This window comes from Oncorhynchus tshawytscha, unplaced genomic scaffold, assembly GCF_018296145.1.
Source record: "Oncorhynchus tshawytscha isolate Ot180627B unplaced genomic scaffold, Otsh_v2.0 Un_scaffold_7322_pilon_pilon, whole genome shotgun sequence".
Classification (NCBI taxonomy): Eukaryota; Metazoa; Chordata; class Actinopteri; order Salmoniformes; family Salmonidae; genus Oncorhynchus; species Oncorhynchus tshawytscha.
The window spans coordinates 83,462-107,935 of record NW_024609773.1 but is presented as its reverse complement, the minus strand read 5'-3'; the positions used below and the strand labels follow the sequence as shown (position 1 = coordinate 107,935).

General features: G+C 45.3%; 1 protein-coding gene across 1 annotated transcript in view; it reads right to left on the bottom strand.

The window, feature by feature from the left end:
- uacab (uveal autoantigen with coiled-coil domains and ankyrin repeats b) overlaps window positions 1-23,217 on the bottom strand; it is a 78,800-nt gene extending 55,583 nt beyond the window's left edge. Inside the window, 1 exon segment of the mRNA XM_042317867.1 lies at window positions 23,010-23,217. Within this exon segment, the coding sequence (XP_042173801.1) occupies window positions 23,010-23,057 (48 nt within the window). The 5' untranslated portion in view covers window positions 23,058-23,217.
- Between the last annotated feature and the right edge of the window lie 1,257 nt (window positions 23,218-24,474).

Here is a 24,474-nt window from a genome sequence, read left to right as displayed (position 1 = left end):
TGTTGGGGGCTGAGCCTGGCTGTAACTTCCATAACAAGGTAATGTTGGGGGCTGAGCCTGGCTGTAACTTCCATAACAAGGTCATGTTGGGGGCTGAGCCTGGCTGTAACTTCCATAAGAAGGTCATGTTGGGGGCTGGCTGCCTGGCTGTAACTTCCATATAAGAAGGTCATGTTGGGGGCTGAGCCTGGCTGTAACTTCCATAACAAGGTAATGTTGGGGGCTGAGCCTGGCTGTAACTTCCATAACAAGGTAATGTTGGGGGCTGAGCCCTGTAACTTCCAAAGAAGGTAATGTTGGAGGCTGAGCCTGGCTGTAACTTCCATAAGAAGGTAATGTTGGAGGCTGAGCCTGGCTGTAACTTCCATAAGAAGGTAATGTTGGAGGCTGAGCCTGGCTGTAACTTCCATAAGAAGGTAATGTTGGGGGCTGAGCCTGGCTGTAACTTCCATAAGAAGGTAATGTTGGGGGCTGAGCCTGGCTGTAACTTCCATAACAAGGTCATGTTGGGGGCTGAGCCTGGCTGTAACTTCCATAACAAGGTCATGTTGGGGGCTGAGCCTGGCTGTAACTTCCATAACAAGGTCATGTTGGGGGCTGAGCCTGGCTGTAACTTCCATAACAAGGTCATGTTGCCTGGCTGGGGGGGCTGAGCCTGGCTGTAACTTCCATAACAAGGTCATGTTGGGGGAGCTGAGCCTGGCTGTAACTTCCATAAACAAGGTCATGTTGGGGCCCTGGCTGTAACTTCCATAACAAGGTCATGTTGGGGGCTGAGCCTGGCTGTAACTTCCATAAGAAGGTAATGTTGGGGCTGAGCCTGGCTGTAACTTCCATAAGAAGGTAATGTTGGGGGCTGAGCCTGGCTGTAACTTCCATAACAAGGTCATGTTGGGGGCTGAGCCTGGCTGTAACTTCCATAAGGTCATGTTGGGGGCTGAGCCTGGCTGTAAGGTCATGTTGTTGGGGCTGAGCCTGGCTGTAACTTCCATAAACTTCCATAAAGGTCATGTTGGGGGCTGAGCCTGGCTGTAACTTCCATAAGAAGGTCATGTTGGGGGCTGAGCCTGGCTGTAACTTCCATAACAAGGTCATGTTGGGGCTGAGCCTGGCTGTCCATAAGAAGGTCATGTTGGGGGCTGAGCCTGGCTGTAACTTCCATAACAAGGTCATGTTGGGGGCTGAGCCTGGCTGTAACTTCCATAACTGGTCATGTCTGGGGGCCTGCTTCTGGCTGTAACTTCCATAACAAGGTCATGTTGGGGGCTGAGCCTGGCTGTAACTTCCATAACAAGGTCATGTTGGGGGCTGAGCCTGGCTGTAACTTCCATAAGAAGGTCATGTTGGGGGCTGAGCCTGGCTGTAACTTCCATAACAAGGTCATGTTGGGGGCTGAGCCTGGCTGTAACTTCCATAAGAAGGTAATGTTGGGGGCTGAGCCTGGCTGTAACTTCCATAAGAAGGTAATGTTGGGGGCTGAGCCTGGCTCCATAACAAGGTAATGTTGGAGGCTGAGCCTGGCTGTAACTTCCATAAGAAGGTCATGTTGGGGCTGAGCCTGGCTGTAACTTCCATAACAAGGTCATGTTGGGGGCTGGTCATGCCTGGCTGTCCAACTAACTGAGCCTGGCTGTAACTTCCATAACAAGGTCATGTTGGGGGCTGAGCCTGGCTGTAACTTCCATAACAAGGTAATGTTGGGGGCTGAGCTGAAGGTCCTGGCCTGGCTGTAACTTCCATAACAAGGTCATGTTGGGGGCTGAGCCTGGCTGTAACTTCCATAACAAGGTCATGTCAGCCTGTGTAACTTCCATAAGAAGGTCATGGGGGGCTGAGCCTGGCTGTAACTTCCATAACAAGGTCATGTTGGGGCTGAGCCTGGCTGTAACTTCCATAACAAGGTAATGTTGGGGGCTGAGCCTGGCTGTAACTTCCATAACAAGGTAATGTTGGGGGCTGAGCCTGGCTGTAACTTCCATAACAAGGTAATGTTGGGGGCTGAGCCTGGCTGTAAGTTCCATAACAAGGTCATGTTGGGGGCCGAGCCTGGCTGTAACTTCCATAACAAGGTCATGTTGGGGGCTGAGCCTGCCTGTAAGTTCCATAACAAGGTAATGTTGGGGGCCGGGCGGAAGTCTTGATATATAAATCAACAAGGAAACATTTCATTTCCTCTGTATTGAGCCGAGTCCCAACCCATAGCTTTATAGACGCCATGAAACACACTACGAATATGGCTTTCCGAATTAAATATAGATTTCTGTATTGCAAAATATTTCACATGCTTAAGGCAGCTCTCCAAAGGGTTTCTTACTACCCTAAAATAAATCCCACAGCAATTTATTAATGACAGTGAGTGTGAACGTGTGTGTGCGTGTCAGGCCCCTTACTATACAATGCAGATGCTGCACTCTTCCAACTTGGATCCATACACTGTCTTCCTGCTCAGAACGTACCAATCAAACTCATGTTCATTTTTAAATGTGTGATTTTGTTACTTGTGGGTTTCATTATTCAAACCATTCCATATACGCTCACCATCAACTTCATCCAGTCAGTAGTTTGTCAATTTGAATCTTTACAAACGCATGATGATCAGGGTCACATACTGGGTGCATCATCCAATCACGAGTGGCTCTGCTGTCTGAAAGAAGCCATTTGGAAATGAATATGATCTGTGATCAGGGAGCCTTCCCTGGCTAACACGGCATCCCACGGGGCACTGCAGTGCACAGGGCCTCCAGACTGGAGCTCTGCAGCTCCACCACTCCCCAACTACCTGCCGGCAGTGCTGTGCAGCCGTCTTCATCGACCTGGCCAAGGCCTTCGACTCTGTCAATCACCGCATTCTTATCGGCAGACTCAACAGCCTTGGTTTCTCAAATGACTGCCTCGCCTGGTTCACCAACTACTTCTCAGATACAGTTCAGTGTGTCAAATGGGAGGGCCTGGTGTCTCTAAAGGGGTGCCACTGGGTTCAATTCTCGGGCCGACTCTTTTCTCTGTATACATCAATGATGTCGCTCTTGATTCTCTGAGCCACCTCAACGCAGACGACACCATTCTTTATACTTTCGGTCCTTCTTTGGACACTGTGTTAACAAACCTCCAGACGAGCTTCAATGCCATACAACACTCCTTCTGTGGCCTCCAACTGCTCTTAAATGCAAGTAAAACTAATGCATGCTCTTCAATTGATCACTGCCCGCACCTGCTCGCCCGTCCAGCATCACCACTCTGGACGGCTCTGACTTAGAATATGTGGACAACTACAAATAGCTAGGTATGTGGTTAGACTGTAAACTCTCCTTCCAGACTCACATTAAGCATCTCCAATCCAAAATTAAATCTAAAATTGGCTTCCTATTCCGCAACAAAGCCTCCACGTATGCTGCTAAACATACCCTCGTAAAACTGACTATCCTACCGATCCTTGACTTCGGTGATGTCATTTACAAAATAGCCTCCAACACTCTACTCAGCAAATTGGATGTAGTCTATCACAGTGCCATCCGTTTTGTCACCAAGGCCCCATATACTACCCACCACTGCGAACTGTATGCTCCTGTTGGCTGGCCCTTACTTCATATTTGTCACCAAACCCACTGGCTCCAGGTCATCTATAAGTCTTTGCTAGGTAAAGCCCCGCCTTATCTCAGGTCACTGGTCACCACCCGTAGCACGCGCTCCAGCAGGTATATTTCACTGGTCACCACCCGTAGCACGCGCTCCAGCAGGTATATTTCACTGGTCACCACCCATAGCACACGCTCCAGCAGGTATATTTCACTGGTCACCACCCGTAGCACGTCCAGCAGGTATATTTCACTGGTCACCACCCAGCAGCTCCAGCAGGTATATTTCACTGGTCACCACCCGTAGCACACGCTCCAGCAGGTATATTTCACTGGTCACCACCCGTAGCACGCGCTCCAGCAGGTATATTTCACTGGTCACCACCCGTAGCACACGCTCCAGCAGGTATATTTCACTGGTCATCCCCAAAGCCAACTGTATTAATTTAATACAGTTTCTGAGAAATGCCATACGCCGCTTTGGGTCTTCTCCTTCCCAGTCATCTGTCCTTCTTTACCAGGCAGCTGTGTTCATGAGCCCAAATGCATGTAACCGAGCTACAGTTGGGCTACAGTAATAAAACACAAATATGATTTATGACAAGTGGCAACCTCTGTAAAGCAGGAAATCATTCCATGATCTAATTGTCATGGTGTCCATCACAAGATAAATCATACCATTCCTTAGTTATCAGAATGCAAAACATGTAACCTCCAACTGGGCCTAACTTAGGCTTTTACTGTCAGCCTAATGCACCAACAGGCTGAGCACTGTAACAGGACTGGACTGTCCCATTCCAATATATATATATATATATATAAAATGCATCCATAAAATATATTTTATGTGAAAAATAAACAATATTAAAATGTATTTGTAATACATACATTTGTATGGAAATATATTATTTGGCACATTTTTGGTATGAGGTACCAGGACCACTGCCAAGTGCCAGCATCAGAGGCAGGTGCTATAGTACCAAGAACTCTCCACACTAGAGATCGAACGATTAATCGGAATGGCCGATTAATTAGGGCCGATTTCAAGTTTTCATAACAATCGGAAATTGGTATTTTTGGACACAGATTTGGCCGATTTCAAAAAATAATAATAATTTTAAAAAACATTTTGGACACCTTTATTTAATCTTTATTTAACGAGGCAAGTCAGTTTAAGAACACATTCTTATTTTCAATGATGGCCTGGGAACAGTGGGTTAACTGCCTTGTTCAGTGGCAGAACGACAGATTTTTTTTACCTTGTCAGCTCGGAGATTCAATCTTGCAACCTTACAGTTAACTAGTCCAACGCTCTAACCACCTGATTATATTGCACTCCACGAGGAGCCTGCCGGCTACGCGAATGCAGTAGAAGCCAAGGTAAGTTGCTAGCTAGCATTAAACTCCTCTTATAAAAAACAATCAATCATAATCACTAGTTAACTACACATGGTGGTTGATATTACTAGTTTATCTAGCATGTCCTGCGTTGCATATAATCGATGTGGTGCATATTCGAGAAAAAGGACTGCCGTTGCTCCAATGTGTACCTAACCATAAACATCAATGCTTTTCTTAAAATCAAAACACAGAAGTATATATTTTTAAACCTGCATATTTAGCTAAAAGATATCCAGGTTAGCAGGCAATATTAACCAGGTGAAATTGTGCCACTTCTCTTGCGTTCATTGCACGCAGAGTCAGTGTATATGCAACAGTTTGGGCCGACCTCATTTGCCAGAATTTTACGTAATTATGACATAACATTGAAGGTTGTGCAATGTAACAGGAATATTTAGACTTATGGATGCCACCCGTTAGATAAAATACGGAACGGTTACGTATTTCATTTAAAGAATAAACGTCTTGTTTTCGAGATGATAGTTTCCGGATTCGACCATATTAATGAGCTAAGGCTCGTATTTCTCTGTTATTATGTTATAACTAAGTCTATGATTTGATATTTGATAGAGCAGTCTGACTGAGCGGTGGTAGGCACCAGCAGGCTCGTAAGCATTCATTCAAACAGCACTTTCGTGCGAATTGCCAGCAGCTCTTCGCAATGCTTCAAGCATTGCGCTGTTTATGACTTCAAGTAACTCCCGAGATTAGGCTGATGTAACCGATGTGAAATGGCTAGCTAGTTAGCGGGGTGCGCACTAATAACGTTTCAAACATCACTCGCTCTGAGACTTGGAGTGGTTGTTCCCCTTGCTCTGCATGGGTAACGCTGCTTCGAGGGTGGCTGTTGTCGATGTGTTCCTGGTTCGGGCCCAGGTAGGGGCGAGGAGAGGGACGGAAGCTATACTGTTACAATGGCAATACTAAATTAGTTAATGTTGCATATGCTTACGCTTTTTAAGTAATTAAAATACAAATCTGAGCGGTAGATCTCGGGCCTACATTTTGAATTAGAAAGCGATCTGGACTCAGAAAAGGTTGGTGACCCCTGATCTAAGGGAAACTAACGCACAACCTATTGCCACATCAAGTGTTTGAAGATGGATGTGAAGAGAGTCAAAAAAGACATCTGAAGAGGCTCTCGTAAACTAACTCAGAGTTTTGCAAACAAGTGTTCTGATACTTTAGTTTGATATCCACATTGGTATAATTTCTGAATAGCCCTCAATCTATTCTACATCTGACGCGTTAATAACATTTGTTGAGAATAGGCTACTTGGCCTTCCGTTCAAACCAAAACAGTCAGGAAGATTTGTAAAAAAAAAATATTCTGTGATCAAATGGAGTCAAGTCTCAGATAAACAGTCCCATCGTAATTCTCCAATGTTTTCCTCATGTTATCGGCTCTGTGATCTGACTCAGAAGAAATCTCTTTATTCTCTTCACTGTTAAAAACACCAATAACGGTACATAGTAAAAATATGACTCAGCCTTTGAACCGCAAAGTTCACACAAAGCTCAGTGCTTTTGTTTAACTTTTCACAAACAAGTTTCTTTCCCTTCCATAGCCCCATTTATTGTAGTTGGCATTCCTCTGCTGAGACTTTTCTCTATTAGCCTCCCGGTCCTTCCTCTGGCAGAGGACAGAGGGGGCCCTTCCTCTGGCAGAGGACAGAGGGGGCCCTTCCTCGGACAGAGGGGGCCCTTCCTCGGGCAGAGGGGCCCCTTCCTCGGGCAGAGGGGGCCCTTCCTCGGGCAGAGGGGGCCCTTCCTCGGGCAGAGGGGGCCCTTCCTCGGGCAGAGGGGGCCCTTCCTCGGGCAGAGGACAGAGGGGGCCCTTCCTCGGGCAGAGGACAGAGGGGGCCCTTCCTCGGGCAGAGGACAGAGGGGGCCCTTCCTCGGGCAGAGGACAGAGGGGGCCCTTCCTCGGGCAGAGGACAGAGGGGGCCCTTCCTCGGGCAGAGGACAGAGGGGGCCCTTCCTCGGGCAGAGGACAGAGGGGCCCTTCCTCAGGAGGACAGAGGGGGCCCTTCCTCACAGAGGGGGGGCCCTTCCTCAGGCAGAGGACAGAGGGGGCCCTTCCTCAGGCAGAGGACAGAGGGGCCCTTCCTCAGGCAGAGGACAAAGGGGGCCCTTCCTCAGGCAGAGGACAAAGGGGGCCCTTCCTCAGGCAGAGGACAAAGGGGGCCCTTCCTCAGGCAGAGGACAAAGGGGGCCCTTCCTCAGGCAGAGGACAGAGGGGGCCCTTCCTCGGGCAGAGGACAAAGGGGGCCCTTCCTCAGGCAGAGGACAGAGGGGGCCCTTCCTCAGGCAGAGGACAGAGGGGGCCCTTCCTCAGGCAGAGGACAGAGGGGGCCCTTCCTCAGGCAGAGGACAGAGAGGCCCTTCCTCAGGCAGAGGACAAAGTATCTCTCACTATTTTTGGGCAACAAAGTATTGATTCACTCCTAAAAGCATTTCTAAAACATGAGAACATCTGCTGCGAGGCACTCTGCAGTCTTGAGTAGGACTGGTTCCACACTGGCACAGTGAAAGAGAAGGTTTCTGGATTAATACAGTAGGTTCCTTGTCGTTTCATGAAGACAAAAAGGGGAGGAGCCAGGGCAATTCCAAAAAGGAGGGCGCCACAGGGCGCCGTGCCATGGTGGCCTCTGATGTGAACAGAGGCTCTCCTCTCTCTTTGGACGAGCCTCTGAGTGGGAGTGTATTCAGCCTCTCTTGCGTTCTCCCTCTCACACACAGCCATAAGTGGGGTGTATTAAAGTCTCTCCTTTTCACACACACACATAATAACCCCTTAGTGACAGTGCTTTCAGGCCCTGAGCAGCCAGACAGAGAAGTCTTCCACAGCACTCCAGGCCTCTTTTCATTGATTCCAGAGGGAGTGGAGACAGAGAATCTGGGCAGAGGAGGAGAATGAGAGGGGAAGTGGAGTGAGCCAGGCACTGCTGTGCTTGTGAGGTTACACCATGTGGGCCAATCAAAAAGGTGGACAGGTCATTGGGGACCAGATAAACCTCTTCAGAGTAATTCTACAGAATGATGTCTGCTGTTATAGTGAGTCAATGCTGGCCCACTAGACAAAACATTCCACTGCACATATAAACATGTTCAGGAGAGCAGCAGGTTTCCTTTAGCGGCTCATCACCTCAATAGGGAAGTTGACCAAACGCTTGTAAAATCGAATTTCCTCAACCTGCAAATCTATTTGATCATACCTTTAGGGTAAGAGTTTCTGTCTGAGGACGGACTGTTTTGGTTCATGAAGAGGTAAGGTACACAGCATTAAGTCCAGATGTTACAGGGTATCTTCTCACTTGTATTGCCGTACTCATGACTCTCCCGGTTGTTCCCAAACAACCTTCAAATCAGAGCTTTCTCCTTCCAAACAAAGCACTACCGAGACCTGTTCCTCTCTCACCAGCCCAAACCCACCATCCTACCCCTCTCACCAGCCCAAACTCACCATCTTACCCCTCCACCACCCCATCCTACCCCTCCACCAGCCCAAACTCACCATCCTACCCCTCCACCAGCCCAAACTCACCGTCCTACCCCTCCACCAGCCCAAACTCACCGTCCTACCCCTCCACCAGCCCAAACTCACCATCCTACCCCTCCACCAGCCCAAACTCACCATCCTACCCCTCCACCAGCCCAAACTCACCATCCTACCCCTCCACCAGCCCAAACTCACTAGCACAAACTCACCATCCTACCCCTCCACCACCCCATCCTACCCCTCCACCAGACCAAACTCACCGTCCTACCCCTCCACCAGCCCAAACTCACCATCTTACCCCTCCACCAGCACAAACTCACCCTCCTACCCCTCCACCACCCCATCCTACCCCTCCACCATCCTACCCCTCCACCAGCCCAAACCCACCGTCCTACCCCTCCACCAGCCCAAACTCACCGTCCTACCCTCCACCAGCCCAAACTCACCGTCCTACCCCTCCACTACCCCAAACCCACCATCCTACCCCTCCACCAGCCCAAACCCACCATCCTACCGCTCCACCAGCCCAAACTCACCATCCTACCCCTCCACCAGCCCAAACTCACCATCCTACCCCTACACCAGCCCAAACTCACCATCCTACCCCTCCACCAGCCCAAACTCACCATCCTACCCCTCCACCAGCCCAAACTCACCATCCTACCCCTCCACCAGCCCAAACTCACCATCCTACCCCTCCACCAGCCCAAACTCACCATCCTACCCCTCCACCAGCCCAAACTCACCATCCTACCCCTCCACCAGCCCAAACTCACCTACCCCTCCACCAGCCCAAACTCCTACCCCTCCACCAGCCCAAACTCACCATCCTACCCCTCCACCAGCCCAAACTCACCATCCTACCCCTCCACCAGCCCAAACTCACCATCCTACCCCTCCACCAGCCCAAACTCACTAGCACAAAAATATTTCATTTTATTTGGAATGCTAAGCCAGACATAATTAAACATGCATATTTAAATAATGAATGAGTTTGGGGGGGGGGCTAATATTATGACATATTAAAGCGTTAAACCTCTCACTAAAAGCTTCACTCATACATAAGTTATAATTAAACCCAAAATGATTCTCCAGTAGATTATTAAGAAAGACACATCCTTTGTTCAAAAATGGCCTTTATACAGATTACAACTTGTAATTTATGACTGATTGAAAAATAATTGTTGTTTAAAGTATCGCCCTTTCTTAAACAAGCCACACAAAGCTGGTTACAATTTCAGTCTTATCCTCCAGAAAAGACAACAAATAGTACGGTTAAAGTTAAATATACTGATTAATAAATAACATTCTTCAAGGGAAAAATGGTATTATGGGGTATTATATTTATTAGAGACATTATGAATAGAAATGGAGGAGTTATGTCACATATGCAGCTATCTGCTCAATCCAAACTTATAATCAACTGATTACAGCACTACCACAACACTGCAGGAGGCAAGTGGAAAAGGGAGAAGGCAGGGAACTTATTTTTTCTGCCATATATTAATGATACTAATTGGCTGAAAAGGACTGGCATAAATAGAAAAACATACCAGTTTCATCTGAGGACAAAAATGTTGACAGCTGTGCCATACATGTTGCAAAAATAAATGGGAAGAGATTTGTGATGTACCGATTCCATGGCACATGGTTTATGAACTGGTACAACAAACACTTGATTCAAAACAGAGTTTTTCCAATGTAAATTATTATACAAAGTTCTTGCCACCAACACACACACACAAACACATGGGGCGTACAACAATTTCAGCTCTGTAGATTTAGCTGTGAAGAGACAGAATCACTAAATCATTTATTCTGGTATTGCCCCTATGTAGCTTGTTTCTGGTCACAGATTCAGGAATGGTTAAAAAATGTTTAAAAAATCACAACATTCACTTAAAATGAACCTTACAAATAGCAGTGTTGGGCGATCTGGAAGTCAACAAATAATAATATAATACTGGTAGGAAAGGTTTTCATCTTTAGTTCACCATCTGTGGATACAATTAGAAAGGTTCAACATGTATGTAAAACATCACAGCACAATTGAAAAATATATGGCACATGGAAACCAAACGAGGATGGTCTATGGTGATAGATGGGGTGGACTGAGGGTGTCTGAGGGTTGGTCTATGGTGATAGGTGGGATGGGCTGAGAGTGTGAGGGTTGGTCTATGGTGATAGGTGGGATGGGCTGAGAGTGTCTGAGGGTTGGTCTATGGTGATAGGTGGGATGGGCTGAGAGTGGCTGAGGGATGATCTATGGTGATAGGTGGGATGGGCTGAGAGTGGCTGAGGGATGATCTATGGTGATAGGTGGGATGGGCTGGTGTGGGGGCTGTGCTTTGGCAAAGTGGGTGGGGTTATATCTTTCCTGTTTGGCCCTGTCCGGGGGTGACCTCGGATGGGGCCACAGTGTCTCCTGACCCCTCCTGTCTCAGCCTCTAGTATTTATGCTGCAGTAGTTTATGTGTCGGGGGGCTGGGGTCAGTTTGTTATATCTGGAGTACTTCTCCTGTCCTATTCGGTGTCCTGTGTGAATCTAAGTGTGCGTTCTCTAATTCTCTCCTTCTCTCTTTCTTTCTCTCTCGGAGGACCTGAGCCCTAGGACCTGAGCTCCAGGACTACCTGACATGATGACTCCTTGCTGTCCCCAGTCCACCTGGCCATGCTGCTGCTCTAGTTTCAACTGTTCTGCCTTATTATTATTCGACCATGCTGGTCATTTATGAACATTTGAACATCTTGGCCATGTTCTGTTATAATCTCCACCCGGCACAGCCAGAAGAGGACTGGCCACCCCACATAGCCTGGTTTTGGCCTTTCTAGGGAGTTTTTCCTAGCCACCGTGCTTCTACACCTGCATTGCTTGCTGTTTGGGGTTTTAGGCTGGGTTTCTGCACAGCACTTTGAGATATCAGCTGATGTACGAAGGGCTATATAAATAAATTTGATTTGATTTGATGGGCTGAGAGTGGCTGAGGGTTGGTCTATGGTGATAGGTCGGATGGGCTGAGAGTGGCTGAGGGTTGGTCTATGGTGATAGGTGGGATGGGCTGAGAGAGGGTGTCTGAGGGTTGGTCTATGGTGATAGGTGGGATGGGCTGAGAGTGGCTGAGGGTTGGTCTATGGTGATAGGTCGGATGGGCTGAGAGTGGCTGAGGGTTGGTCTATGGTGATAGGTGGGATGGACTGAGAGTGGCTGAGGGTTGGTCTATGATGATAGGTGGGATGGGCTGGCAGTGTCTGAGGGTTGGTCTATGGTGATAGGTGGGATGGGCTGAGAGTGGCTGAGGGTTGGTCTATGGTGATAGGTGGGATGGGCTGACAGTGGCTGAGGGTTGGTCTATGGTGATAGGTGGGATGGGCTGAGAGTGTCTGAGGGTTGGTCTATGGTGATAGGTGGGATGGACTGAGAGTGGCTGAGGGATGATCTATGGTGATAGGTGGGATGGGCTGACAGTGGCTGAGGGTTGGTCTATGGTGATAGGTGGGATGGGCTGAGAGTGGCTGAGGGTTGGTCTATGGTGATAGGTGGGATGGACTGAGAGTGGCTGAGGGTTGGTCTATGATGATAGGTGGGATGGACTGAGAGTGGCTGAGGGTTGGTCTATGATGATAGGTGGGATGGGCTGGCAGTGTCTGAGGGTTGGTCTATGGTGATAGGTGGGATGGGCTGAGAGTGTCTGAGGGTTGGTCTATGGTGATAGGTGGGATGGGCTGAGAGTGTCTGAGGGTTGGTCTATGGTGATAGGTGGGATGGGCTGAGAGTGGCTGAGGGGTGGTCTATGGTGATAGGTGGGATGGGCTGAGAGTGGCTGAGGGGTGGGATTAAAGAGTTCGTGTTTGGTCATGTTTTAATGTTTGGTAATGTGGGGCGGCAGGGTAGCCTAGTGGTTAGAGCGTTGGACTAGTAACCGGAAGGTTGCAAGATCAAACCCCCGAGCTGACAAGGTACAAATCTGTCGTTCTGCCCCTGGCAGTTAACCCACTGTTCCTAGGCAGTCATTGAAAATAAGAATTTGTTCTTAACTGACTTGCCTAGTAAAATAAAGGTAAAAAAATAAAATAAATGTTTTAATGGACCTGTTGGTGGAATAACCTGTTGGTGGAATAACCTGTTGGTGGAATAACCTGTTGGTGGAATAACCTGTTGGTGGAATAACCTGTTGGTAGAATAACCTGTTAGGGGAATAACCTGTGTGTAAATGTAATAATCTGCTGCTATATTTGTTTGTGTTATCTGTGATCGTTTTGTTTGTCTTGTGTAGTTTCTTAATCATTGTACCTAAACGGTATGTGTAAACATGTATACGTAAGGCCCAGCTGTAAGAGAGACCCTTGGTCTGTTTTCCATGTTGAAATAAAGGTAGAATAATATAAAAGTACCATGTAAGTAAAATGTGTATGTATGTGAAATATATGCATATATATCAGAAAAGCTGTAAAATAAATCCAAATTAAAATAAGTGTGTGTCCTCCGAAGAGGGTTAATCATTTTAAAAGATACAGGCTGTCAAAACACCATGTTTCAGTCCAGGGGGAAACATAGTCAGTTGTACAACTGAATGCATTCAACTGAAATGTGTCTTCCGCAATTAACCCCTCCCCTCTGAATCAGAGAGGTGCAGGGGGCTGCCTTTCCCACACAGTGGAGAGAGTCGTTCAAGGGCTTGAAATGAGTCTGATTGCTCTCTTGCTCATCTCTTTAATATGCCATGGCTAATTTCAGAACTAAGTGCCCTGCCACTGCATGCATTTGTAAGATGTAGTATTCAAATGCTAGAGCCCACTGACTAGAAATGAATTCATTATTACTAATAAAGAATCTTCACTGATTCAAATCAGGACCTACTCCAATGGAGAGGCACTTGGAGTGGCTAATAAGTATCCAATCAGCATCTTCTGAGAGACTATGGGCGGGTTTAACTCAAATGTGCTGCTTTGGTTTATGTCAAAACATTAGGTCTCCTGATTGTTGGATGGTGATCCAATTGCTGACAAATTAATTTAGCATAACATTCCTCATTACAGGCACCAACGGTTCATTGATGGTTTTGGTTCATACATACGGATTCACACACATAGTGTACTAGTCTAAGCTAGTCCATTGCCAACTACCGTTGAAATTCATAGAATAACTTAGTGCTATATTCACAGCAACAAGATTAGACCTGTTCCAGATTGATTCCCTTTTCACAGACCAGAAACATGTCATAGCAGGGTTTTCAGGGAGAAGGTGGGCCGACTGTTCATCAACTGTATAGTAACCTTTGAAAGTGTCAATCCTGATGGAGCATCATACAGCACAAATCCTCCAATGGAAACCCACAAACCGCAATGCTTTCAATTAGGGCTCTCGCCGAAAAATACATCTTGGCTGAGGAGATTCGTCTTTAAAATTTGTATTTTTCCATATATTAGACACACCCTGTGTTTTAATAAACCAACTATATGTACTGAGCTTGTCTGATGCTTTAAGCATGCTGTTTGATTAAATAATTAAGACAAATGACTCAAGAGGGAGCCGGAGATCAAGATTTAAAAATATATTTTTATTTTATTTTTATTTAACTAGTCAAATGTAACCTTCAGATAGCCTATCCAGAAGGAGAAAAACTGTTCCAGACCATCTTGTAAGAAGTAATCTGGTATGACGCTCCCACTGGATCAGAGCAATACATTTTTCACTTTGATGCTGAGTGGTTATAGCAGTGTTTCCCACATTCGGTCCTCGGGAACCCAAGGGGTGCACGTTTAGTTTTTCGCCCTAACAGTACACAGCTGACTCAAATGATCAAAGCTTGATGATTAGTTGAATCAGCCAAGTAGTGCTAGGGTAAAAACCAAAACATGCACCCCTTGTGTTCCTGAGGACCAAGTTTGGGAAACCCTGGATTATGGAATTGATACATTGAGGAACTATTTTGTTTGCTTGCTGTTTGAAGTGAGGAAAACATTACTTTGAGAAGCTCTTACTGGTGGTGCGACCACCAGATTCTTACTGGTGGTGCGTTAACCCTACTACCGGTCATTTACTGGCACTACTACCGGTCATTTACTGGCACTACTACCGGTCATTTACTGGCACTACTACCAGTCATTTACTGGCACTACTACCAGTCATTTACTGGCACTACTACCAGTCATTTACTGGCACTACTACCGGTCATTTACTGGCACTACTACCGGTCATTTACTGGCACTACTACCGGTCATTTACTGGCACTACTACCGGTCATTTACTGGCACTACTACCGGTCATTTACTGGCACTACTACCGGTCATTTACTGGCACTACTACCGGTCATTTACTGGTACTACTACCGGTCATTTACTGGTACTACTACCGGTCATTTACTGGTACTACTACTGGTCATTTACTGGTACTACTACTGGTCATTTACTGGTACTACTACTGGTCATTTATGTAATGGGGAATTGATAGACACTAACAATCAAAGGGCAAACAATTCAAACAACGACATTATGAAACAATGAAGGAGCACAAAATGGAGAGAGAGCGCGCGTTCTGGAGAGACGTGCCTTGTGCATCTTATTCACACTCCTTCTTCTTGGACTGTGGGAACCCTTCCTCAATGGATTAGTCCACTGAGACAGGTGCAAATCAGACAGGTGACAGGTGTGCCATGAAAAAAATATATCTATTTGCAACTGCTCAACTAAAAAATATATTGTTCAACCAACAGTCTATCAACCAAACAATCTACCAGTCGACTGGAACAGGGGTTTCTCTAGCATCAGTCCAGTACTATGCTGCTCATCCACGTGGTACATCACATGACTTTCCTCATGCTTCCCCTGAGAACACCTTACAAATAACTTTGCTACTTCCTCTAAGAGACACTGATGGCTGGGTAAGGGACATTTCAAGAGAGGAGAATGTACAGTAATCGATTTTAAAAAAGGTGCAATATGCAGAAATCGCAACGCCATTTCCTGGTTAAAATTCTAATATTTTGCCTAACTTCAGTTTATGTGACAAAACAAGCAAGTGTTGAGAATCCTTGTACCATCTAAACTGCTGTGAAATATATTTTCCATAACCAAAAATATTGTATTTTCAGCTGTTTGAAGCTGGTGTACAAAACCGAAAGCAAAAGACACAAAAACTAAAAACTAAACTTAAGAACGGGAAGCATAGAAATAGCACACATAGAACAGATCTTCCGCTTCTTAGACTTGCTTTCAATGAGAATGACAGATCTATAACTAACATTTCTATGTGAATTTGATCAGGTCACCCAAAAAAGGTACACATTGCAGCTTTCAAAAAGGGCAAATGTTAACTTTAAAATTTCCAGGCATTGATAAACCACTATGAATCAATAGTATTGTCAGAGCACTACTGGCATCCAGCGACAGCGTTGTCTGACTGACTGACCACACTGTTCTAACCTCCCACACTGCAGCGGAGACCAGAGGTCAGAGAGCTTTTCATGCTGCTATGCACATTCTCTCTTTCCCCTGTAATCCTGGGGCTTTTACTCATGCTAGGATAAACTTCAAACCCCATTGTTTCCTTCTCGCCCAGCAGCAGCACTCTGGGACCTACATACACACACACAGGGCTTTCAGAAAAACATCCCATTTTCCACTGGGGTGAGGCCAGCCCAGCTCCATACATCCACAGGAACCCATCAATCGATACGGCAGGAATTGGTTCTGTTCTGGGAAAGGATGTCTAGACTCTCTTCCACACTTCAAAATAACCCTCTCTCTATAGTTTGTGCTCTTTATGGTCTGTTTCTCTGTTGAGATGACAGTCTGTCTACTAGGGTTGTCATTGTGCTGGTTGTCAGAGTCATTCAGAGGACAGGCTTCTGATGAATCACAAATAAATGTTGATATGTTATGGATGTGACAGTGACTCATTCACTGTGTGTCCCTGTGTGTGGAACATCTGTCCTAGATAGGCATTTAGTTCATAAACACTTGATCCACATGAGTTCATTTTAATGCAAGGGTGTATTTCTGAGAACGAGGTGACCTTCAGACGAGTCATCTATCCTATCTATTATATCTGGGATCTGTTCAGCTGATCTGTACATGCAACGTACATGTAGCTCCTGGAAAGCTGTGAACATGAATAACCTCAACATTCCACTATAGCCGACATGTCAACTTCTGCTGCCACTCACATGGATCTGGAATTAATATGAAACAGTCCATTTATAATAGGCATTGATGGTAAATCAAACGAGATGGGTAAACATTACCTCAGAATATCAACATGACTCTACAAAACCAACCAACTAGTCCTCCTCTCCTCAACAGCTCAAAGCAAAGTAATAGAAAGTAAATGTTTTGTAAAGAAAGGTTTGCTCATGTGAGTGAGTGAGATCGAGAGAGAGAGAGAGTGTGTGTGTGAGTGTGATCGAGAGAGGGAGAGAGAGAGAGAGAGAGTGTGTGTGAGTGTGAGTGTGATCGAGAGAGGGAGAGAGAGAGAGAGTGTGTGTGTGTGAGTGTGATCGAGAGAGGGAGAGAGAGAGAGAGTGTGTGAGTGTGAGTGTGATCGAGAGAGGGAGAGAGAGAGAGAGTGTGTGTGTGTGAGTGTGATCGAGAGAGAGAGAGAGAGAGAGAGTGTGTGTGTGAGTGTGATCGAGAGAGGGAGAGAGAGAGAGTGTGTGTGTGAGTGTGATCGAGAGAGTGAGAGAGTGTGTGTGTGAGTGTGATCGAGAGAGTGAGAGAGAGAGAGAGTGTGTGAGTGTGATCGAGAGAGTGAGAGAGAGAGAGAGTGTGTGTGTGAGTGTGATCGAGAGAGTGAGAGAGAGAGAGAGTGTGTGTGAGTGTGATCGAGAGAGTGAGAGAGAGAGAGTGTGTGTGTGAGTGTGATCGAGAGAGTGAGAGAGTGAGAGTGTGTGTGAGTGTGAGAGTGAGAGAGAGAGAGTGAGAGAGAGTGAGAGTGAGAGTGAGAGAGAGAGAGTGAGAGTGTGTGTGTGAGCGAGTGAGAGAGTGAGAGAGAGAGAGAGAGTGAGAGTGTGTGTGTGAGAGTGAGAGAGAGAGTGAGAGTGTGTGTGTGAGAGTGAGAGAGAGAGAGTGAGAGTGAGTGTGAGAGTGAGAGTGAGAGTGAGAGAGTGAGAGTGAGTGTGAGAGAGAGAGAGAGAGTGAGAGTGTGTGTGTGAGAGTGAGAGAGTGAGAGTGAGAGTGAGTGTGAGTGTGAGTGTGAGAGAGAGAGTGAGAGTGAGTGAGTGAGTGAGTGAGTGAGTGAGTGTGAGTGAGTGAGTGAGTGAGTGAGTGAGTGAGTGAGTGAGTGAGTATGAGGATATGTTCTACCTGCATGCTGCAATGTTTTTACCTAGGCTAGTTTCATATAGTTGGCAATAGTAGTTACTTTTGAGGTTAGTATCATTTTAATTTAGATTTGGATAGAATTTTGATTAACCACATGACAATTATTTTGCGATACGAAAACATTATTATAAATTAAATGAAACTGTTCCACGGAAATTCAAAAACCATAACTGGCATGCTGATCGGTAAATGGAAAGTTAAATTGGCGTTCCACATGAAAAAGCTGACCGACTCCTCGTGTAGCTTATTACAGGCAACCTCAGGAGAGTAATGGCAGAATTTGCGAATCTCTGGCTCCCTCGAGTCATTTGTGTCTTATTTCATCAAACAGAGCGCTTAAAACATCAGACAAGTGCAATAGTTGATTTTATTATAACACATAGGGTCTGTATACACATCTATTTGTAAAAATAAACATTTCGATCAGACGACTTTCAGTCGACCAAGATATTTCTTTATGTCGGGGACAGCCCTAAGATAGCTACATTTCATAATGTTTTGCTTAAAGTTACACTTGCATTTTACTGGAGAAAAGTAGGGCTGGCTACACTGAAAAGAGTACTGGAGAAAAGTAGGCTGGCTACACTGAAAAGAGTACTGGAGAAAAGTAGCTACACATCAGTCAGAGCGCTGTCTGTTGATAGAATGCCTGTTTGAGTTCTCATCCTAGTGGAGAAGTGCAACAGAAGGAGATAACTCGCTAGTTATCTAAGTAAGTTGCTGACTTAAGGTGACAGGGCATCATATTGTGTTAGCTTTCTGCTGTGTTTGAGAAGTCAAAGTCCTTTGGATGAGTTATCTTGATTTTCTTGTGTTTTTTCTCCTCTCTGTTCTTGGCCCGTCTGCTCCTCCCTCATCTTCTCTGAGCAGAGCAGGCAGGCCTGTTGTCCTAGCGTGTACTCATGCTGTTCCAGAGCCAATACTGTTCTTCCTTCTGTTACACCCCTATACCCCTGCCAATTTACCGCAGCAGGGGGAAGATTTTGTGGGCAATTTGACATTGAAGGTTACTTGTGGGGTCAGTGCCAAAGATAGTTTTAGACCTGCTCCTAATGATTAAAAGCCAGCATGTCTAAGGTGTGGTATTGAACACACCCTCCTTCATTTAGTCATTTGTCAACACAAACACGGGCCTGTCTATCACCTCACTCAACCGAAAAAACAGAACACCAACAGCTGTCTGGAAAACTTTCCTAACCTCAGACCTGTCACCGTTATTCTCTGTGATTTGTGAAGAGCTGTGAACAAACTAATATGCCAGGGCTCCACATCTGCATGAGTTGATGAGACTTGACAGACCCAAACGCAGTGGAAAAGATTCAGGCACCAAAGCATTCACAAAGCCCAAATCAATATGAGTGAATCGAAACGAGCAAACAACTTGTTCTCATTCAAGAGGAACAATGTTGCTAAAAGGCCTCGGAGGGATGGACTGTCAAAACTATCTAAAAATAAAGTGTCAAACTTTATCAGAGGCTAAATGTTTGGTAAAAAAAAAAGTCCTTTCAAATGCTTTCTGAGCCTGAAGAGAAAGTGTGACCTACCTCAGCTTACTACCTCAGCTTACTACCTCAGCTTACTACCTCAGCTTACTACCTCAGCTTACTACCTCAGCTTACTACCTCAGCTTACTACCTCAGCTTACTACCTCAGCTTACTACCTCAGCTTACTACCTCAGCTTACTACCTCAGCTTACTACCTCAGCTTACTACCTCAGCTTACTACCTCAGCTTACTACCTCAGCTTACTACCTCAGCTTACTACCTCAGCTTACTACCTCAGCTTACTACCTCAGCTTACTACCTCAGCTTACTACCTCAGCTTACTACCTCAAACTCAAAACAGCAAGGTGTGGAATGTGGAAATGGATGGCTCCCGAGTGGCACAGCGGTCTAAGGCACTGCATCTCAGTGCTAGAGGCGTCACTACAGACACCCTGGTTCGATTTCAGGCTGTATCACCGGCCGTGATTGTGAGGCCCATAGGGCGGCACACAATAGGCCCAGCATCCAGACTATGCATAGATAATAAACCGCTAGTAGCAGCAATGTAGAAAAGGGGAGGGGAGGGGGAGGGGAGGGATTGAGTGCAGATTGTTGACAGTAAGTAGCTTTCTGTAGGTTGAGTTTGATAAGGGTCGAATCAGTCTGGCAGCCTCAACAGAAAGTACAGCTCAGCACTCAGGAACAATCTCTCTAAATACAAGATCATTTCTGTCAAACGGAGCGTAAAAGAAGAGCTTACTATTGGCTACCTTTGTCCTACAGACCTGAAACTAATCCCCAGGATCTCATTCGGAAGACAGAAAAAACAAAGGAATGTGTAGAAAAAAATACATTGCAAAACTTAGTGGAGGATTTCCACAAGTGGCCGTGGTCTGGATTAGATTCAGCTATTGTTCCCGTTCCAAAAGGCCTCATGCTGACTCACTCTCACACAGCTGTTGGACCACTTGAAACAGCACAATCATCCTCATGGGTTTTGGAGTAAGCAGCCATTACAAACACAGCTGTATATAAGTGTGTAGGCTCTGCTGGACTGTAGGGTGTGCTTCATTTTGTGTTCTGTAGTAAGTTACTGTAGTTCTCATAATAACAGTGCAATATGATGAGGGTGTGGGAAGAGTTCCCTGTTACACCCATGGAGAAGCTGGCTCACAAGACTAATGCTGTCAGTTCAGTAGGGACATGCTAGTCTGTTTTTTAGGTTACAGGCAGTATCACCTCGTGTCACACAGACAAATCAACGTTTTTTAGGTTACAGGCAGTATCACCTCGTGTCACACAGACAAATCAACGTTTTTTAGGTTACAGGCAGTATCACCTCGTGTCACACAGACAAATCAACATTTTTTAGGTTACAGGCAGTATCACCTCGTGTCACACAGACAAATCAACGTTTTTTAGGTTACAGGCAGTATCACCTCGTGTCACACAGACAAATCAACGTTTTTTAGGTTACAGGCAGTATCACCTCGTGTCACACAGACAAATCAACGTTTTTTAGGTTACAGGCAGTATCACCTCGTGTCACACAGACAAATCAACGTTTTTAGGTTACACAGTATCACCTCGACAAATCAACGTTTTTAGGTTACAGGCAGTATCACCTCGTGTCACACAGACAAATCAACGTTTTTTAGGTTACAGGCAGTATCACCTCGTGTCACACAGACAAATCAACGTTTTTTAGGTTACAGGCAGTATCACCTCGTGTCACACAGACAAATCAACGTTTTTTAGGTTACAGGCAGTATCACCTCGTGTCACACAGACAAATCAATGTTTTTTTTTGTCACGTGCGCCGAATACAACCTTACAGTGAAATACATGCTTACTTACAATCATAGAGTTCAAAACGAATTTTCTTTTGGTATGAAAGATCACAACGAATAATCTTTTGGTATCTTTTCTGTATGATCTCATAAATATCAATCAATTCCAAATCGACCTCCTGTCCCCATGAACGTGTGTAGGTCTAAAGGGGTTGATTAAGGGTAACCATGATATCAAATGAATCAATCAGGAAGCTCAGGTCAACATGAGGGGTCTAGAAGTAGGGCCCAGGGCCTTGGAGTTGGGACAGATAATGGTGATCTGCAATGTGTAAATACTTCTCTCTTCACAGACAATTTCTTGGGGCACATTTTGTAACTCCAGGCATTTGCACTGGTTCATCCTGCAACGTGCTACTACCCCCCCCATCTCAATTCTAGGTCCCTTCAGCCCCTCCAAGCACAACGGTATGAAACAAGGCCAATATGAAATGATCAGTCAAATGTCAATCGTGTTTTCTAGAAACGATGGGTGGCCGTCTGCACCATTTGAAGGTTCTTGATATCCAATAGTGTCTGTTACAGGTCTGGAGGTTTCAAAATAAGAATAACAGGAATCCTGTTTTCTAGACATGACCACCTGCTGCCTTTTAAATCAGCGTGCACCTCCATCGCCCACAGGGGAAATTAATGCTTTTCTCAAGTTATGTTCATTATTTTGTTTTTTTTACTAGGCTAAACATTGGCCTGCAGCTCATCACCATGACCTGTGCGTTTCTCGCCTCTGCAAACGTGTGAGACAGGTCCACTGTGATTTAAATTGAATGGAATTCCTGAATTCCTTTTCTAGGGACTGGGCCACAAACTTGGACAATAAACAGCTCTTGGCTTTGTGCCTTTCTCATGTTAATTAGCCTACTGTGGGGAGAAGGGGCTGTCGCTGCCAAACATCCACACAACTCCTGCTGAACTGAGTAGAATCATAATACTACTACCCTGCAGGCTGTATGGGATATAGCAGGAATAGCCTAAGGGATACTCACTCATGCCCTTAACATAATAATACAGGTCACTTCCAGAAATAAATAGTGGGCCTACTGGCCTAACCTGTACAACAACTAAATATTATTGGTATAGAGTCAACATTAGGCTACGATATAGCATATAAAGTGTGTGTATATATATATATATATATATATCATACACGGTATATATACATACACATATATTTTAGAGTGTATTTTAGAGTGCATCCATATGACATAACATCCGTGTGGAATTGCGCAGCCCTGGAACATGTAAAGGCACGACAGTCCCCTGACAGATATTGTAATGTTGCCTATGAAAGGTTCTCGCAGTCTGTACAGTCGGTGACATCTGCATCAGTTGTCTCAAATTGCCTGTCTTTTATAGGCGCCTACAAGCCAGCGACAAAATATGACGCAATAAAACAATAAATGCTGTTAGAGAGGTCATTGATCGATATTGCTGAGGCTCAATGGCCCTGAAGTGCCGACTGATAGAGATTTTAAACAATGCTAACTTTGTTGCACAGATTTACACACGACACGATGCCCTCCATAGGGAGAACATTTGGCGCTATTGGACGCTCGGGTCGTGGGTGTATGTTCCAACATCCTTTCTCAAAAACCCCACTCCTCTGCCCACGAACACAGTTGGATAAACGAGCATGCTTCAAATGTGAAACTTTTGTTTTAAGCATTTGTCAATAAGACAATGATTAACAACAAGATCATGACAAACGGGCTTGATGTAGCCAAACCCCGATTAGCTTGGGTTGGTAGGCTTTTGTTTGGGAAGCTCGAAACTTTGTAACAGGAAAACTTGGTTGATATCATTTGAGTCCGATATATCAGACTACACTGTACATTACTAAAAATCAATGTGTAATTCACAAAAAGTTCTGATTCAACTTACTGTGAGCGTAACTTCATGCTTTTTCAGTCGGTACTTGAGACTCTTCATTGCTGCTGTTTACCTGGTGATGTTGAAGTTGTAAATCTTATTAGTCAACATTTATAATTTAAGATGTTGACAAACGTTTCATTTCTAAACGAAACAACTTTTTCTCGGCTGAGTACCGTACGACTTTCACCTGACGCAAACCAACTAGAGCTGCTAAATTGACAACCAAATAAACCAATGAGAATACAATGTGTCCCGTACCCTTTGGGTTGTAACCAATAAGTCGTAACTGAAGGAGGGACTTCCTAGTTAGCTTGGGCAGCCGTACTTTTGGAGTTGATGGGAAAACCCACCGGACAACCTAAGTTTCTGTGGTGATGTGACGTCAGGTTTACCTGGCTGAAAGAGGGAAATGGCGGGACATACAGTACGGGCTTTTCCGAACCTGGCTTGCCTACAGCAATTCATAAATAGATTATTAGATTTATGATCCACACTAGAGCTCATATATCCCACACACACATATTAATTCCCCAAAACATTCCTAGGTCTACTTATTTTTTGTAATACTGGAATGTTACAAATATGAAAATGACAAAATAATGACTAGGGGCTCTGTTTTTAAACATTACTTAATACAAGACTGAATACATGAATGAATTCATACCAAACAAGTGTTGTGCTCATGGAACTGCATTAGACACCATGAGAAACGATGAGCTCATTTATAAATATACTATAAATAATATAATGCATTAAGTTGTGCAACTGACTAGGCATCCCCCTTTAATTGTTTTGTCCTTAATATTGTACAGACCTTAAGCCAACACCTAGCAACCTGGTCAAGAGGTTCGGACCTCTGGGCGTAACGGTTAAGGTGTTCGCTTGACAGTCGCTGGACCAGGGTTTAAGTCTACCCCCCGGGTTTGATGCATTGGTGTCATAAGTGGGATGGCACCAATGTGGCCATGGAATAGGTGTGTACATGTGAAGGACTGTGTAGAGAAGCGTGGGGACATTTTATCTCTCCCGAAGGAAGGGGTGATGTAGCAACCTTAACCCAACACCTAGCGACCTCGTCAAGGGGTTCCAACCTCTCGTTTTTGTTACGGTGTTGACTTGACAGTCACTGGACCGGGGTTTGAGTACTCATGGATTATACACAATATACACTGAGTGTACAAAACATTAGGAACTCTTTCCATGACATAAACTGACCAGGTGAAATCTATGATCCCTTATTGATGTCACTTGTTAAATCCACTTCAATCAGTGTAGATGAAGGGGAGGAGACATGTTAAAGCCTTGAGACAATGAGACATGGATTGTGTATGTGTGCCATTCAGAGGGTGAATGGCCAAAACAAAATATTTAAGTGCCTTTGAACAGGGTATGGTAGTAGGTGCCAGGTCCACCAGTTTGAGTGTGTCAAGAACTGCAACGCTGCTGGGTTTTTCACACCCAACAGTTTCCCGTG